This window comes from Kryptolebias marmoratus, linkage group LG24 (assembly GCF_001649575.2).
Source record: "Kryptolebias marmoratus isolate JLee-2015 linkage group LG24, ASM164957v2, whole genome shotgun sequence".
NCBI classification, from domain to species: domain Eukaryota; kingdom Metazoa; phylum Chordata; class Actinopteri; order Cyprinodontiformes; family Rivulidae; genus Kryptolebias; species Kryptolebias marmoratus.
In genome coordinates, this window is record NC_051453.1 from 15,728,456 (window position 1) to 15,743,135 (window position 14,680).

General features: G+C 44.3%; 1 protein-coding gene across 3 annotated transcripts in view; it reads left to right on the forward strand.

Moving 5' to 3' along the window:
* Positions 1 to 14,680, forward strand: part of pip5k1ca (phosphatidylinositol-4-phosphate 5-kinase, type I, gamma a) — a 43,093-nt gene that overhangs the window by 24,368 nt on the left and 4,045 nt on the right. The window contains exons 7-17 of one of the 3 annotated variants that reach the window (XM_037974291.1): positions 2,127 to 2,426; positions 2,530 to 2,738; positions 3,850 to 3,933; positions 4,211 to 4,259; positions 6,305 to 6,389; positions 6,883 to 7,044; positions 7,228 to 7,369; positions 8,017 to 8,049; positions 8,215 to 8,334; positions 10,996 to 11,239; positions 11,387 to 11,419. In XM_037974291.1, coding sequence (XP_037830219.1) covers positions 2,127 to 2,426; positions 2,530 to 2,738; positions 3,850 to 3,933; positions 4,211 to 4,259; positions 6,305 to 6,389; positions 6,883 to 7,044; positions 7,228 to 7,369; positions 8,017 to 8,049; positions 8,215 to 8,334; positions 10,996 to 11,239; positions 11,387 to 11,407 — 1,449 coding nt within the window. In that variant the 3' untranslated portion in view covers positions 11,408 to 11,419. Of the gene's footprint in view, positions 1 to 2,126; positions 2,427 to 2,529; positions 2,739 to 3,849; positions 3,934 to 4,210; positions 4,260 to 6,304; positions 6,390 to 6,882; positions 7,045 to 7,227; positions 7,370 to 8,016; positions 8,050 to 8,214; positions 8,335 to 10,995; positions 11,240 to 11,386; positions 11,420 to 14,109; positions 14,200 to 14,680 lie in introns of all 3 variants that reach the window. The other 2 variants (XM_017407352.3, XM_017407353.3) reach the window with 2 other exon arrangements.

Genomic DNA, 14,680 nt, shown 5'->3' on the forward strand with positions numbered 1-14,680 from the left:
CGCAGTGATGTAACCGACTCCCTGCCGACGCTCCTCTCCCTTCGGTGTAATTGCCCTTCTATTACGCGTCTCTTCCTCCCACCCTCCTTGGTGGTTAAAAGTCGTATCTCTCTCCCTGCTATAACGCTCGGTGTAATTATTTTTCTGTCCGCATGTCTCATCAGAATGTTTACTCTTCTTCCCCCCTTCCTCACGCGGCTGTGTTTCCTAACGCTGACAGAGGGGTCGTGTGTGGGCTGAGGCCAGAGGACGCTCCGTTTTCCTGTGTATTTATCCTCCGTCATCACGCCGCTCTGTCTACCAGCTTCTCTCGGGAAGTGAAGGTCACTCAGCGTGCGCTGAGCCTTCTTAGCCGCACTTCCGTAGTCATCCTCCCACCTTTCCCTGTCCTCTTCTCCTGAATGCTGGGCATCACCACTTCATGGGCCAGCGCTCCCTCTCTCTCTGCTCTCGTTTCTCTAATGGCCCGGCTCCCAAGGTCAGAGCGGCTTTTTCTCTGAGCACCCGGTTCGACTAACCTCATTCATGCGGGCTGACTTCTGAAATATTCAGCACAGATTGAAAATAGAAGAGGCGAGCTCTGCAGGGAAGAAAAGACCACATTATGAAAGAAATCACTCTTAACTGTTTAACATTTTAATTCAAGGTAATTAAACATAACTGCAAATTTGAATCCATCCTTAAAGGATTCCTTATCTTTGTTTAAACCGTCTCTGTGCAGCTGAGGTTTACATTAAATGATAGGGAGGATTTCCTCTATTCTTATGGAAAACTGGCCCTGTCATTCTAAGTAAAGCACTAAATAAAGGCACGAACGAAAGCTAATTACACATCCTGAATTAAATGAATTCTGGCATGCAAAATAAACTGTTAGGACTGTGGATTTTTGCTCTTTTTCCTGTCTTTTAGTGACCAGTGCTCTGCTTTTCTTGATTTTGTGGTTCTTTAACTGATTCGGCTGAGATGATTTTAGTTATTGCGCTAGTTTCATCTTCTGCACTCTTGTAGTTTCTCGGTCTGTTCTCTGGTTTGTTTCAGGTGGTTCTGCCTCCTGCTTTTCTCTCCACACCTGGTTGTAGTTTGTTTGCAATTGCGCCAGTTGTTATCCTCCGTCCGTATCAGAACTCTCTGATTTGCTTTGCTCTCGCTCACGTCCTCGTGTGTCGTCTTTTAAGCGGTTCCCTATGAACATCAGAGCTAGAGCAGGCTGTACCCGAGTCCCTCCTCCTCCTCCTCCTCCTCCTCCTCCTCCTCCTCCTCCTCCTCCTCCTCCTCCTCCTCCTCCTCCTCCTCCTCCTCCTCCTCCTGCTCCATCCGGCCTGCAAACCTGAGTTTGGGTCACAAAAAAAAGAACTGCTGCGATTCGTTTTCTCTTCTGTCTTCACTATCATCTCCACCAGGTGTGGGCACCACGGCCAGTGAGACTCCGTTGGAATGACCAAATACTTGAAATATAACGGCCTGTGGTTTATTGCTGTCCTGTGCAGTATTGATTTCATGCACTCACTGATACTCCAATGATGATAAATTTCCGATATAATGTGCAGCCCTGCTTCATGACCTCCACAGCTTTAACTCTGGTCATTTCTCATATACAGGAAAGTTTCCGTCTCTGATTTATATATATATTTATATATTTTCTGAATTTATGTTGTGTGGTAACGTCTATTCAGAAATTCTTTAACTTTCTTCTTGCTTGTCTAACGTACGCCCCCAAATCTGCCCAAGTATTCAGCTCTATATCCTGCTCTGTTGTCATTTGTAGTCTGTTTACTGTAACAATAGTAAATAATTACCTTCCTTATTAGCAGATTTTTTTTTCAGTCCAGAATGTATTTCTATGTAGTTTCACCCAATCCGATTATTAAAGCACTTGTAATTTGTAGATATTTGCAGAAGTAGTGCTCTGTTATAATAAACCATTACAGTTATCTTCTCTAAGACATTTCTTAGAAATAAAGCTACTTTTTGGTCTGATCTGTTCTTCCAAAAACTGTCAATTCTTAAAAAACCTTTTAGATGTCCACTATGTATCAACATTCTCTTTTTCTGTTTCTTTTCATATCCTTTAGATTAATCTATTTCTTTTTTTATATATAAAATGTCTCCCATCCTCTCCCCTCCAGAACTTGAATCAGAACCCTCGCACGTTGCTGCCCAAGTTCTTCGGCCTCTACTGCGTCCAGTCAGGCGGGAAGAACATCCGCGTGGTGGTGATGAACAACGTCCTGCCCCGTGTGGTTCGCATGCACCTCAAATACGACCTGAAGGGCTCCACCTACAAGAGGCGAGCGTCCAAGAAGGAGAGGGAGAAGGCCAGGCCCACTTTCAAAGATCTGGACTTCATGCAGGACATCCCAGACGGACTGATGCTGGATCAGGACACCTTCAACGCGCTGGTGAAGACTCTGCAGAGAGACTGCCTGGTGAGGCTCTGGTTCTCAACTGTTTGGATATACGTTGAGAAACGCGTCACGCGTCCGTCGGTCACTTTGTTTTGACGCCTGTTTGAACGCGGCCTTTGTTCAGGTGCTGGAAAGCTTCAAGATCATGGACTACAGCCTGCTGCTCGGAGTGCACAACATGGACCAAGCAGAGAGGGAGAGGCAGACGGAGGGCTCCCAGAGCGACAGCGATGAGAAGAGGCCCGTCGCCCAGCAGAAGGCCCTGTACTCCACCGCCATGGAGTCCATTCAGGGGGGAGCCGCCTGCGGAGGGTCCATCGACACTGACGACACGTGAGTTGACCTCTGGCGAAAAATGAACGTGGCTGCTGCCACTCTGGAAACAAAGAGTCCACATCAAAGATGATCCACTTTAATTTACAAAGAACAAAAGAAGTTAGCCCTTTATTATAACCACAAGTTCCTTTGCATGCTTTAACCCTCTCAAGGCAGACGTTGCAGATTTGCAACAGCGAATTGCATATACCTAATTACTCCACATTCATATTTTATGAGCCTTATTTTTACTCAGATGATAATTTTCCCAAATATCTGATTTTTTAAAACTTACTTTGAGCCTGAGAGGGTTAACAATTGGAATAATTCCTTTGAACTGTCCTGCATTTAGTTCACAAATGTGCATTATTATTATTGTGCTATGCTTCTTTCTTTTAGGCGTTTAAAAATGTTCATGTTCATATCTGTTTTTTGAGCCTTTTGTTTGAAAAACAAACATTTTTATATTTGTAGAATTTTCTATTACTTGTTCAACTTCCTCCCAAAATTCTTCAGGTTTTGGACATTTTTCAATCAGTAAACAAATTAAAAATGTCCCTTTGTTTTCTCTGGACCTGTTAAACAGACCTGCAGTGGTATAATAAGATTGTCTTTTTCGGTTTTATTGTAAACCTTTTTCCGGAGCTGTTGTATTTTAAGGGTCAGCGCTGCAATCTTATAATCCTGAGGCTTGCGGCTTCAAGCCCGGGTTGCATCTTTAAAATGCCTAAACGTTTGAGCTCTGACTTTGTCTTGATGTGCACATACACAAACAGATCGGATTAGAAACCGAGCTGCACGGAAGCTGTTATGTGTGAAGAACTGTGCTGAAAAGCTGTCAGTGGGAGCGGAGAAAGATTTATCGTACAGGAACAGATGAACCAGAAACAATAATAATAACATCCAGATGCATAAAGCTGAAAAACACCTGCAAACAGAACAAGAGTTTTACCAGTTTTATTTTCAGACACAGAACCTTAGGGGTGAAATTATTTCAATGAAGCTCCTAAAATCCTATTTAATAATATTCTGCTGCGTAGTTTCTAGTTCAGGAAATTCTGCGTTATTAGTGAAATATCTGCCTGCACACACCCAGTGACAGATATGTCTTCCTTTTTTCTCCTTCCAGGATGGGCGGCATTCCAGCTGTTAACGGAAAAGGGGAGCGACTTCTCCTCTACATCGGAATCATCGACATCTTGCAGTCCTACAGGTGACCGCGACTGAAATCAAGTTGTCGTAGTCGGCCCGGGGTCGCCCTTTCTGCTTCTGACTGTGTAATACTGACATGGGATGGGAGTTAAATCAGTGTGTGTGTGTGTGTGTGTAGGCTGTACCTTCCTGCAGCAGGTTGCTATAGTTTCTACGCAGGCTTAATCCCTTTTAGACAGCACATTTCCATCTCTCTGCCTGCAGGCGCGATGTTCGACGTTTGTTTATCTGAGACCTGTTTCACGTCAAGTAAACTCTGCTTGTCGTCGTTTCTGCAGGCTAATCAAGAAGCTGGAGCACACGTGGAAGGCTCTGGTCCACGACGGGGTGAGCTCCTTACAGACATGAAACATTCATGGACTTTGAGTGCAAGAAGTCAAATTTTGTTTCTGTTTAACCTCATCGATGCTCGTTATTCTTTGTCTCGCGGCATATATAAATGCAATATATAAGCACCACCCTGTTTTGTTTCTATTCAGTGAAAGCCTGTTAAGACACATTCAAATCAAAGTGTGTGTAGTTAAGCTTATTAGAAGCCTGCTTTAGGAAGAGCTACTCAAGTTTTAATTATATCACCAGCCACAATATTTAATGGAGGTAATATTTTAATATTGTTGTGTTCTCTATAAAGCCTAATCCTTGTTTTCTCTCACTGTCTGAGCTTTACTCCAAATGAATCAGTTGTCAGTAGGTAAAACACAGACAGAGACCAGAGTGTCTTCTTTGTTTTACACTGATCAGCCATAACATTATGACCGTTGAAAGGTCAGATTAAATGACACCGCTCGGCTTGTTAGAACACAATGAACTGCTGTGAAAACTTTTGTTTTTTGCGGATTCACCACTTCACCTAAAAAAGTAGAAGAAAACGACGTGTTTACCTTTCCTCCAGCCTCTCCAGATAAGGATCTGATCATGTTCAGAACACAAACTTAACTCAGCAGCAGAGAGACGCCTTTAGACACTCTCAGATGTTCCTTGTCTCTTTCTAGTCAGGTGTCTTGGTGGCAAAAAGAGCGACTTATTTTATGATACTCAGTGCAAACCATAAAATCAAACATAATACATCAAAAATGGGGGACTTCTTGATCCCAAACGTACAAGGTAACTGGCAGCTGTTCACAAATTTTAAATTTAAGGACACATTAACCATCAATGTGAGGGGAAAAAAATGTGCAGATTTTAGTTTCTACTTTATAATTTTTATTTTTTCGGACTGGTCCTAATGACATTGCAATGACTACCTTTAATATTAGGCATGTGGTCATAATGATATGGCAGATTGCTGTTATTGTCTTGTAATTTGAATGAAGTATTTGCTCTCTTATTGAGGGCAATCAAATTATTCCACGTCTCTCTTAATATCCCCACTGATGACACCCTTTTGTGCATTTTGAAAACTACGTGGGCCTTGAAGATTTCACATCACAAACATTTAATTAGCAGCGACCCGCGGCCGCTTTAAGTACCGAAGGCTTCCCATAAACAAACACGACCCGAGCCGGGAAGACTGGCAGCTTCAGCCAGCCTACGCTTGGGTGTTTTACTTTGTGTGCTGGAAATTATGTTCAGTTCATCACTTAATGACTCAAACAGACTGAGTCACAGTGGGAAACGGAAATTTAGGTTTTACTTTTTTAGGGTTTAAGGCCAAAACCGACTGAACAAAGTCACAGAGACACCGCCTTGCTGATTAATTTGAGGGGATACATTTGGTAGTATGCACCAGTGTGACTTTTCTAGAAATACGTGTCTTGTGAATGCTTCCTTCACCTCTGAAGCACCATCCATCTCTCCACCCACTCAGGAGTTTACTCTGTACATCATCACAAGGATAGTATCAGACCCATCAGTCTCCCCATCCTCTTTACTTAGTCTCTGCTCTCCCCCACTCTGAAAACCACTCATCTTCAAGATATATATGGGAGAGCAAACAGCCTCCTGTGCGTCACTGACTATAATAGATACGCCACACTCTCTGCATTTTACGCCCCGCAGGCAAGTGAGCTCCAAGATGTTACTCATATCGAGCAGCAGAGAGGCGGTAGTAAAAAGCAAATAACTGTGATGCTGTCCCTTCACTTCCTCGGCCTCCTTCTGTCCTCGTCTGTCCTCTGTTACTCTAAACCAAACACCAAGTGTCATCTGTCAGCCTGCTGGCAGTCGTATCTCAGTCTGCTGCTACATAAATAATGAAGCCGAGTGTCTGCCTGACCGTGTTTCTGCGCGGCGTTCGCCTCCGATGCTCAGTGTCACCCAGTGAAACGGGACACTAAAGGGACAAATAGACAGTTTAATCAGCTCCGAACACCTGTTTGATCATTTTATTAGCACGCAATTCGTCCCATTCATCTCTCCTCCTTCTCTCGCAGGACACCGTATCGGTCCACCGCCCGGGCTTCTACGCCGACAGGTTCTTCAAGTTCATGAGCAGCACGGTCTTCAAGAAGAGCTCCTGTGAGTTCGCTTCACGCCCAGGCGCTGCCTTACATAGTCACACGGAGCCGAGTGGGAAGAGGCATAAAAGTCAAAAGCCATGTTTTGGTCTCCTTTACTGCCAAGCCTTTGTAGGAAAATCAGATACGGCAGCTAAAAGCCTTGTAAGGTGTTCTGCTTAACGCCACGTGAGGGGGAAATGCTGCTTCCACCCCTCTGCTTGTTCTTTTCGCACAATGAAATGTGGAAAATCAAAACACAGATGCTTCAAAGAGCACATCTTTCCAAATGTCTTCATCCCACTTCAACAGAATTAGGGATTCCTAAAGATTTCAAAGTGGTTATTCTAAAAATAAATCAAAGCCAATAAAATATTCATCAAATAATAAATCTTTTTACCAAAATGAGTCTCACAAGACTCTTCTAGTGATGCTCCTACACATGTAAAAGCTTAAAGCATTGTGTATTTGTGGTTCCGCTCTCCCTGATTGTGTTTCTGTACATTGCGCCCCAGCTCTGAAGTCCTCTCCGTCCAAAAAGGGTCGCGTGTCATTGACGGTGCCTAAATGTGCTGGTCCTGGTGCCGCCTGGTCCGTGAGCCAGCTGCCCTGCGAGAGAGACGAGAATATCTACGACCTGAGAGGAGCCCACAGCTTCCCAACCCTGGAGGATGAGGGTAAATTCTCTGTATTGATCGTCATTTTAATAAATTTTGAGATACTTTCTGTAAGCGACTACCTTTGTTGCAAGTCGTTTGCTATCATGGTAAACAGAAATCTTTGTTGCGTCATGGAATAAATAAGGAACAAAAGGTTTAAAAAGAACAACGACTGATCTTTTCTGTCTCTTTTCCCGTCAGGGCGACCGGATCTTCTTCCATGTACTCCTCCGTCGTTTGAGGAGGCCACGACGGCATCGATTGCCACCACTCTCTCTTCCACAACCTCTTTGTCCATCCCTGAAAGATCTCCCTCAGACACATCCGAGCACCCACGCTACAGGTACAAACTCGCATACTTTACAACCCTTTCATGCCAGACCAAAGGGCCCTCGGTTGTCAGGTAAAGTGATTGTACAGTGGTATATGTATTTATAACTTTTAGATGCTGTTGGCTTTCATGAATACACTGGGGGATGTTTTCATCCAATTTCCATCATTTGAGTTTTCTAAAGCCATCTTGTATTGGGTTGGCTCCAAATGTTAATCGGTTGTAGATCCAATGATTATTTTCTAAAACAAACATTGCTGTTTGCTTTTTGCCTTTTTTTAAAAGTATAAAACATAACAGCCCAACAAAGACGGGCATTAATGTTGGTATAAAAATCATTTTTAACATATTGAGCCCTGGTTTAAAGTTACTGTATGTGTAAAATAAATTACTATTTTATCTTAATGAATGGAGAATAAAAAAACGTTAAGTGGAGCACACTGGATGCTGATATTATTAATTCTGTTAGTCTGAAACACAACATATTAATGTTTAGTTGATGCTTAGTTGATGCTCTGTTTTGCATTAACAGGTTATTTTTTCAGGCTTTTTTATAACATGTTATTTTTAGGTTTAGGTGTGAGTAATGTGAATGCTCAGGGTCCTGCACATGTTGTGCTTTCATCCAGCTGTCCTCACAGTGTTTTCTCTGTCCTCAGGAGACACACCCAGTCCCTTAGCCACGACGGAAGGTGAGTCGCTTCATAAAACCCGTTCAGCTCCGCGTTTTCTCAGTATTAAACGTGTCTGGGTGCGGTACGTGTGTTTATGAGTGAGCTCCTTCTTCTTCTTCCCGCTACGATGTGGCTGTGTGTGTTTCATTTCCTGCGTGTTTCTTTATATATGTGTGTTTTTAGGACCCAGGAGGAGTTGCGTGTGCGTGAGGAGGATCAGCAGACCATCACTGTGGAGGTGGAGCTGAAGAGACCCGACAGTGAGCCCACCATCTCTGTTCCACAGCCCTCACCTGGAATCAGGTACTCCAGGAACACAGTCGAAAACTCCACACAGAAAAGAATTAATCTAACTTTTCTTGTTTTTTTTTTCCCATTTAAACACTTCACTCTGTGTTGCATCTTACAAATAACAAAAGAAAATATAGAAACTCTTAATTAAGCAGATTTGTGTGAATAAATAAAGGATCAAAAACACAAATTAATAATTATATCATCAAAAAAACCTGCGTTCAGATTGCATTTACGTCTGTAAGACACAGTCTGCTGTCTGCGCTGTTATTTATAAGTGATGTGATCAGAGCCATCTATCCTGGCGTCAGCATGGGTTTCCTTCGGTTGCTGTGGCAACAACGTAGGCGTTACTAACAAAGTAGCAAGGGTAGTGAGGCAGCATCCCAGCAGGTCTTTCTGCTGCATTTCTGTTCAGAAAAACATCCTGTTAAAAGTCCAATAACACTTGTAGACCTTTTAAATTTAAAGGAACAGATGTATATTTGATGTTAGTCAGGCATCTATTTAGCTCACTCAGAGCATCAGCACTCCTTTGTGTCTCTAAATATTTGATCCAAATCACATCTCAACCCACCATTTCATGCATGCATCTTTTTAACCCTGTTCTTGAATGAATGTAATCTGTACAAAGAACCAAACTCTGCTGGGAGTCACAAACATGGTGCTGGTCTTTGTCATTTAAGAGTAGCACCAGATAATCCCATCAGTTTACTGTTTTTTTTATTAGTGTCACATTTTCTCATTATACTAAAATAGCTTAGTCATCATGAACTCTGCATTGAGATGTTGAAAGAAGTCCAAGCTGGAAACACGCACCAACCCGACTAAAATCTCATGTGAGCTATTAGTGCTCCTAGTATGTGTTGGGGGCGACTCTCATAAATGACCTCATAAAATTTCAGCTCAGTTTCTGTAAAACTGACTGATTTATAGTCATTTCAGCGTTGGCGGACATCTTGAATTCGTTTGACTTACTTGTAGATGATCCAGCGATTACTTCCACTAAAAATCCAACTAGTGGTTTATAAGCTATTTTGCTAAAACAACCAACTACATCCATCTACATAAACAAAGAATGATTAGGTAAATAGTGCATCGTTTTGTCTCTTGCCCTTATTTTAAATATAATTACACGCTAAACAGTTTGGAAATGATAAAATGTGGAAGAATGCTGTGAAACCTTGTTAACAGTCATAAATAAATTCCTTATGTGATCCTGAAGCCTTTAAAAAGCTATTCAGCCTTTAGGAGCCCAATCGCTTCGATCTCATGACCCTGTTTGGCACAACGCTTCACATCGGCGGCTGCCGGTGTGTCACCTTGTGTCCGACAGCTGCTGGATTAGTCTCACACACTCAGTTAAAAGCAGCTTAGCCCATTTATGTTTTGGCCCGAGAGCGTCATTATTATGAACAAATAAGTGCTGCGGTCGCTGCGCACTGGCAGGCCTCTGCATTAAATAGGTTATGAGAGAAGTGCGCACATGCGTGTAAATTTATGACCCAAACAGATCCTAACGTTTCGGGGGGGGGGCAGCTTGTAGAAGTGGGGCAGTGGGCCAGGACGTCTGCTCCCACGCAGCCGGAATGACCTGAAAGTATTTTTTTCTTTTTAATTACGTTCTCACTGAAATAAATACAAGCAAGAAAGAATAGGGTGTGAGGAGTTATAGGTTCAAAGCTCAATTTGGACAGATCCAGACACTTGTGAGAAGCTTGTAGTTATTTTTGTGTAGGGTCAGGGAGAGCTGAAGCGTGGCTGTCGAGTGAAACCAGCTGAATAATCGGGTTTGATGCTGAGGAGGCCGTGGCTAGACATATGGCCCAGGGGTGGGGAAGGAGAAAACTGGTTGGATGGATGCAAGAAGACAGAGACAGGATAAGGAAAACGGGACTGTGGGGGTTAATTGGAAGAGAATTGCACAAAAAAGGTGCGGTAACGGACCGACACAGGATTTCAAAACCAAAAAATGAGTGTAATTGGGTGACAAGAGCTTGCGTACATAAGGGGTTCTCTGCATGGCAACCACCATTCTGTCCCACTCATTTAGTCAGCCAATCAGTTCTCTCTCTCCGAGGTGCCAAGTCCACTCGTTTCGGCTTCACTGGGCAGCTGCCAGGCTTTTCCTCTGCTGAAGCTAAGCTGAAACCGCAGAAGCTGAGAAAGCAACACGGAAGCACCTAAATCCTGATAGTTGATGATCTGGTCAGGAACAGTAAAAAAGGATCGTCACACCCAGCTGGTGAATCCTTGAGTTTAACTATCTACAGCGCAAACACACACACATACACACGCAGCTGCTGAATTTTCATCAGGGCGGGTTTTCTCCAACAGTTTTGATCCTGATCCAATTCTAAAGCAAAGTGGCTCGTGTCAAGTGAACAAAATAATGGCTCTAAATGTCAACCACAGCTGTTTGTCTCCGTGTGTGTGTGTGTGTTTCGTGTAGCCAATTTACATGGCTATAGAGCAACATACATCAGGTCAGATGAGCCTAAGAGACAGGATTGAGTCAGGAAATCATCTGCATGTTTGAGTTCAGATCTCTTTTGAATTTGTCCGAGCATCAGCCCATTTCTGCGCATTAAACTAATTTGTCATCTCTCTTTAGAGCCAAGCTGAGCACCTTAACGCCACACAGCTTTTCTAACCACATCCAAATGTCCACAGTGAGGTCCAGGAAGCCACCAGCACAAAGGAGGCAGCCCCACCCGACTCTTTGTCAGCTCCCGAGGCCACCTCATCCTCCTCGCCCGCCCCAGCTGCTCCCGCCTCATCAGAGCCAGCCAAGGAAGCCCCCTCCAGCCCCAAGGTGAGCGAGGCAGACGGGGCCAGCCAGGTGTCCGGCTCGGGGTGCACCAGCCAGGCTTCAGTGGACGATGACGATGATGTGCCAATCACAGATATATACTTTGTGAGTAAAATCCTCTTCGTACGAGACACAAACACATTCCTCAGTTACTTTAATTTTCTGTTTTCAGTTTATTTTATTTGCCACCACATGATACTGCCAGGGTCAGTGTGTGTGTTGTTTATTGAGCTGTGTGATGCTTTCCAACAGAGGCGTTCACACCAGGACTAGAAGCTCAGACGGGTATGAGAATGAGTGTGCAGTTCTTGTTTGCAGTTCGTGGTGTGTTTTACTAAAGAAGCTGGATGGGAAGCTTGCTTATTAACTTGCTGAGGGGTAAATTAGAAGACTGAGCCCTACGATCCAGACGGCTGGTGGTATCTTCATACTCACAATGAGGTTACATGCATTAGATCAGTCTTCTCATCTGCTTCTAAGCAATGAATCCTGTCCTGGAGTGTCTTTAAATGCAGTGTACAGTACTGGTTTTTGCACCCTGTTCGTTTGTGATAATGACATGTGGATTTCACTTTCTTCCTCCTGATTTTTGACAAGGCTGCAGCCGTGCACACGATGGGTTTTGTGTGATTAACAACTGAAGTGTTCAGTCTCCATAATCTCCCCTCTTAACCCTCCCGCAGCCTTCGGGTCAAAGTGATCCGAAGTTAAAAGGGCTTCTTTACCTCACTTCGTCTCTCTCTCTCTCCCTCTCTCTCTCTCTCTTTTGAGGGCATCAGGAGGGTTAAAGCAGCTGCCCACAACCACACAGTGTTGTGCTGGCAGGTCTAAACGCACTCGAAAGCCTCTGCCGGAAAAGAACGTCAGGTCAAGTCCCAGATTGAAGCGTTCCCATCTGGCCGCTCTCCTGTCAGGAATCAAACACCCTCTAATGTGTCACGAGAAAGCCTCATGAGCAACAGATTAGTCAGTGAGCTCCTCAGTTATTTAACAGCGCTCTCGTCTAACTTGATCTGGCTGACAGGCAGCTCGAGCTTCAGGAGGAGGAGATGCTCTTCCTGTGCACAGCAGCAGGGGGCTGTGAGACCGACACTGCAGTGTAACTGCAGAGAGACACGCTCCCGGCAGTGTAGGCACAAGGGCTTCTGCCCGAGAAAAAACATGTTTTAGTGTTTTGTTTCGTTTTAAGTGCTGCTACAGATCCAACTCGAAACACGACGGCCACACTTGTCTTTTAGGTGCAGCACATATATTAAACCAAATCCCAACCACGCTGTTTTATAGTTTATATCTGCACAACTAGACATCATCATAATTCCAGGTGCTTCTCACGGATGTGGAGCAGCACTTGAACCTGGCTCAGGACACATTAGAGCTCACGCTCCTATAAGAACGTGGTGAAATCTGAACCTCATCCTCGCTGTCTGAGTCACGCCTAAACTCGGTGCTGTCTACACGTGAGACACACGTTGGTACAGGGTGTGAATAAAATGGGAATTTGCTGTAAGATTTTTAAAGAAAAAGAGAGAATAACTGAGGCAGGCGTGAGTGTGTTGTCACATCGCAGGTTTCTGACGTGAAACCGTCATCGTCCTCGCTTCTGTCCGTTCTTCCTCCACCCTCGTCATCCTTTTAACCCCGCCTTTCCTTTGCTTTGGCGCTGCCCTCCATCGTCCTCTGCCTTGTCCCGTTGTCCTGTCGAGTCACGACGAAAGCGGTGACATGGCGACGATGTGCGGAAGCAGGATAGAAAAAGATGGTGGCTGCCAAAACTTTTGAGTCCATCCGTCACCCCCTGACAGCCAGCGGATCCCTGCAGGGGCTTCACGCAGCCAGAACCATCATCCATTTTCACCTCAGCATGCGTCTTTTATTTCCATCGTGTTCTTTTACTTTTGCCACCACGTGTCCTCATCTCTGTAACGCTGTCAGGTTCCAGATGGGAGGACCTGGGTGGTCTCTCCCTGCCGACAGGCGAGAGGCGAGGAAGAGCCGGCCAGAGAGAGAGAGAGAGACGGCAGTAGCTCCAGAAGTGTTTGGCTAGATTTCTGTTTGTTTCATGAAACATGCAAACGCAGTGATGAGAGGAAACAAGATTTATTTTTATTTTTATTTTTTAGAGCGTGTCGTGGGAGCCCCCAGCCTGTCATGATGTTTTTAGTTTCTTTTGTTCCGCTGCTGGTGTTTTTATGATGATGTTCACAATAAAAACAAAGCCTTTCTCCTTATGGTGAAGTGTAGGAGGCAGGTAAAAAAAAAAGAGAAAAGGCCTTTTAATCCTGTCTTTTTTTTTCAGTTTTGAATCATTTTTCTGTTTTCCTCACTCGCTGACAGCTTGTCTTTTACTATTTTGCACCTCTGTTTTAGCTCCAGTGGGCTTAGATTTGTTCGTATGTCTATACGAGTGTGAGATTTTGACATCCTCTCTTCCATTTACACACACACACTGCGCTGCAGCAGCCTCCCTCTCTTTAAGGGCTGTGAGCTACAGCTTTTTAGAGAGCCGGGACAGTAATAGGTTCTAACTCAGTGGGCCTAAACAGACTGCAAAACAGCACATTAAGTTAGTAAAGCAAAACAAAAACATCTTGTTTTCCCGCTTTGCTGTGTCTGAGGATGCTTTCTGTGTTCGACTCTCCTGGCATCCTGGCTCTTCCCATCTCCTCCTCGCCTCTCCTCATTCTGCCTGCTTGCCTGGTGCAGCATCTCATCAAACACACACTCGCGGTTTCTCTTTTAGAGCTCCCGACGGAGTCCAGACATCCTTTGAAGCGCTTTCAGCATGTAAAGGGTCATACTTTCTGCTTGTCTCAGAAGCATTTCCTCCAATATGCATCCCTAATTTTCATTTCTTGTCTTGTCTTTTCCCCCCTTGTCTTTCTCTCTCCTGCCTGCCTCTGCTGCTTGTCTCTGTCCCTGTCACCGTTCCTCCTGTCCCTCTGGCCCCCTCTGCTGTGGTGGGTGTGTAAAAACAGCCTCCAGAGGACAGGACCTGGGTGTACTCCCCGCTACACTATGGCTCAGAGTCTAAGGCCCTGCCCGATGGGGATTGGGAGAGAGAGACAGTAAGTGAGAAGCTAAAATATAAAGCGCAGGACTCAGATGAGGAGTCAGATCGGCTCGTGTTGAGGCGATCACTCATCCGGAAAAACAAGTTGTAACAAGTCCCAAAGTCCATTATTACTTTAAGAATAGGCTCCATCTGTGTTCATAAAGCCCCTACCTACATTACAGCATTCATTTATCATTAATAAATGGCTAGAATTGGTCACTGAATGCCTGCATGATCATTTAGTCCAAACCAGCCATCCTGTGTGTCTCCAACAAGAAGCTTCTCAGAGTGGAAAACACACACATCCACCAGCTGTCTGGATGTTTCACTGGATTTTAAAGCAGTTTTACACAGTGTGGGAAACTAAGGTACTTTAGTTTCTCCAGTTTACTTTGTAAGTTGTGATTCAAAGCTAACATTGAGACATTTAGCTGCCTGTTCAGCAGTTAAAGATGTAAACATTCAGAGGCAGAATGAAACATTGTCTCCCTGGT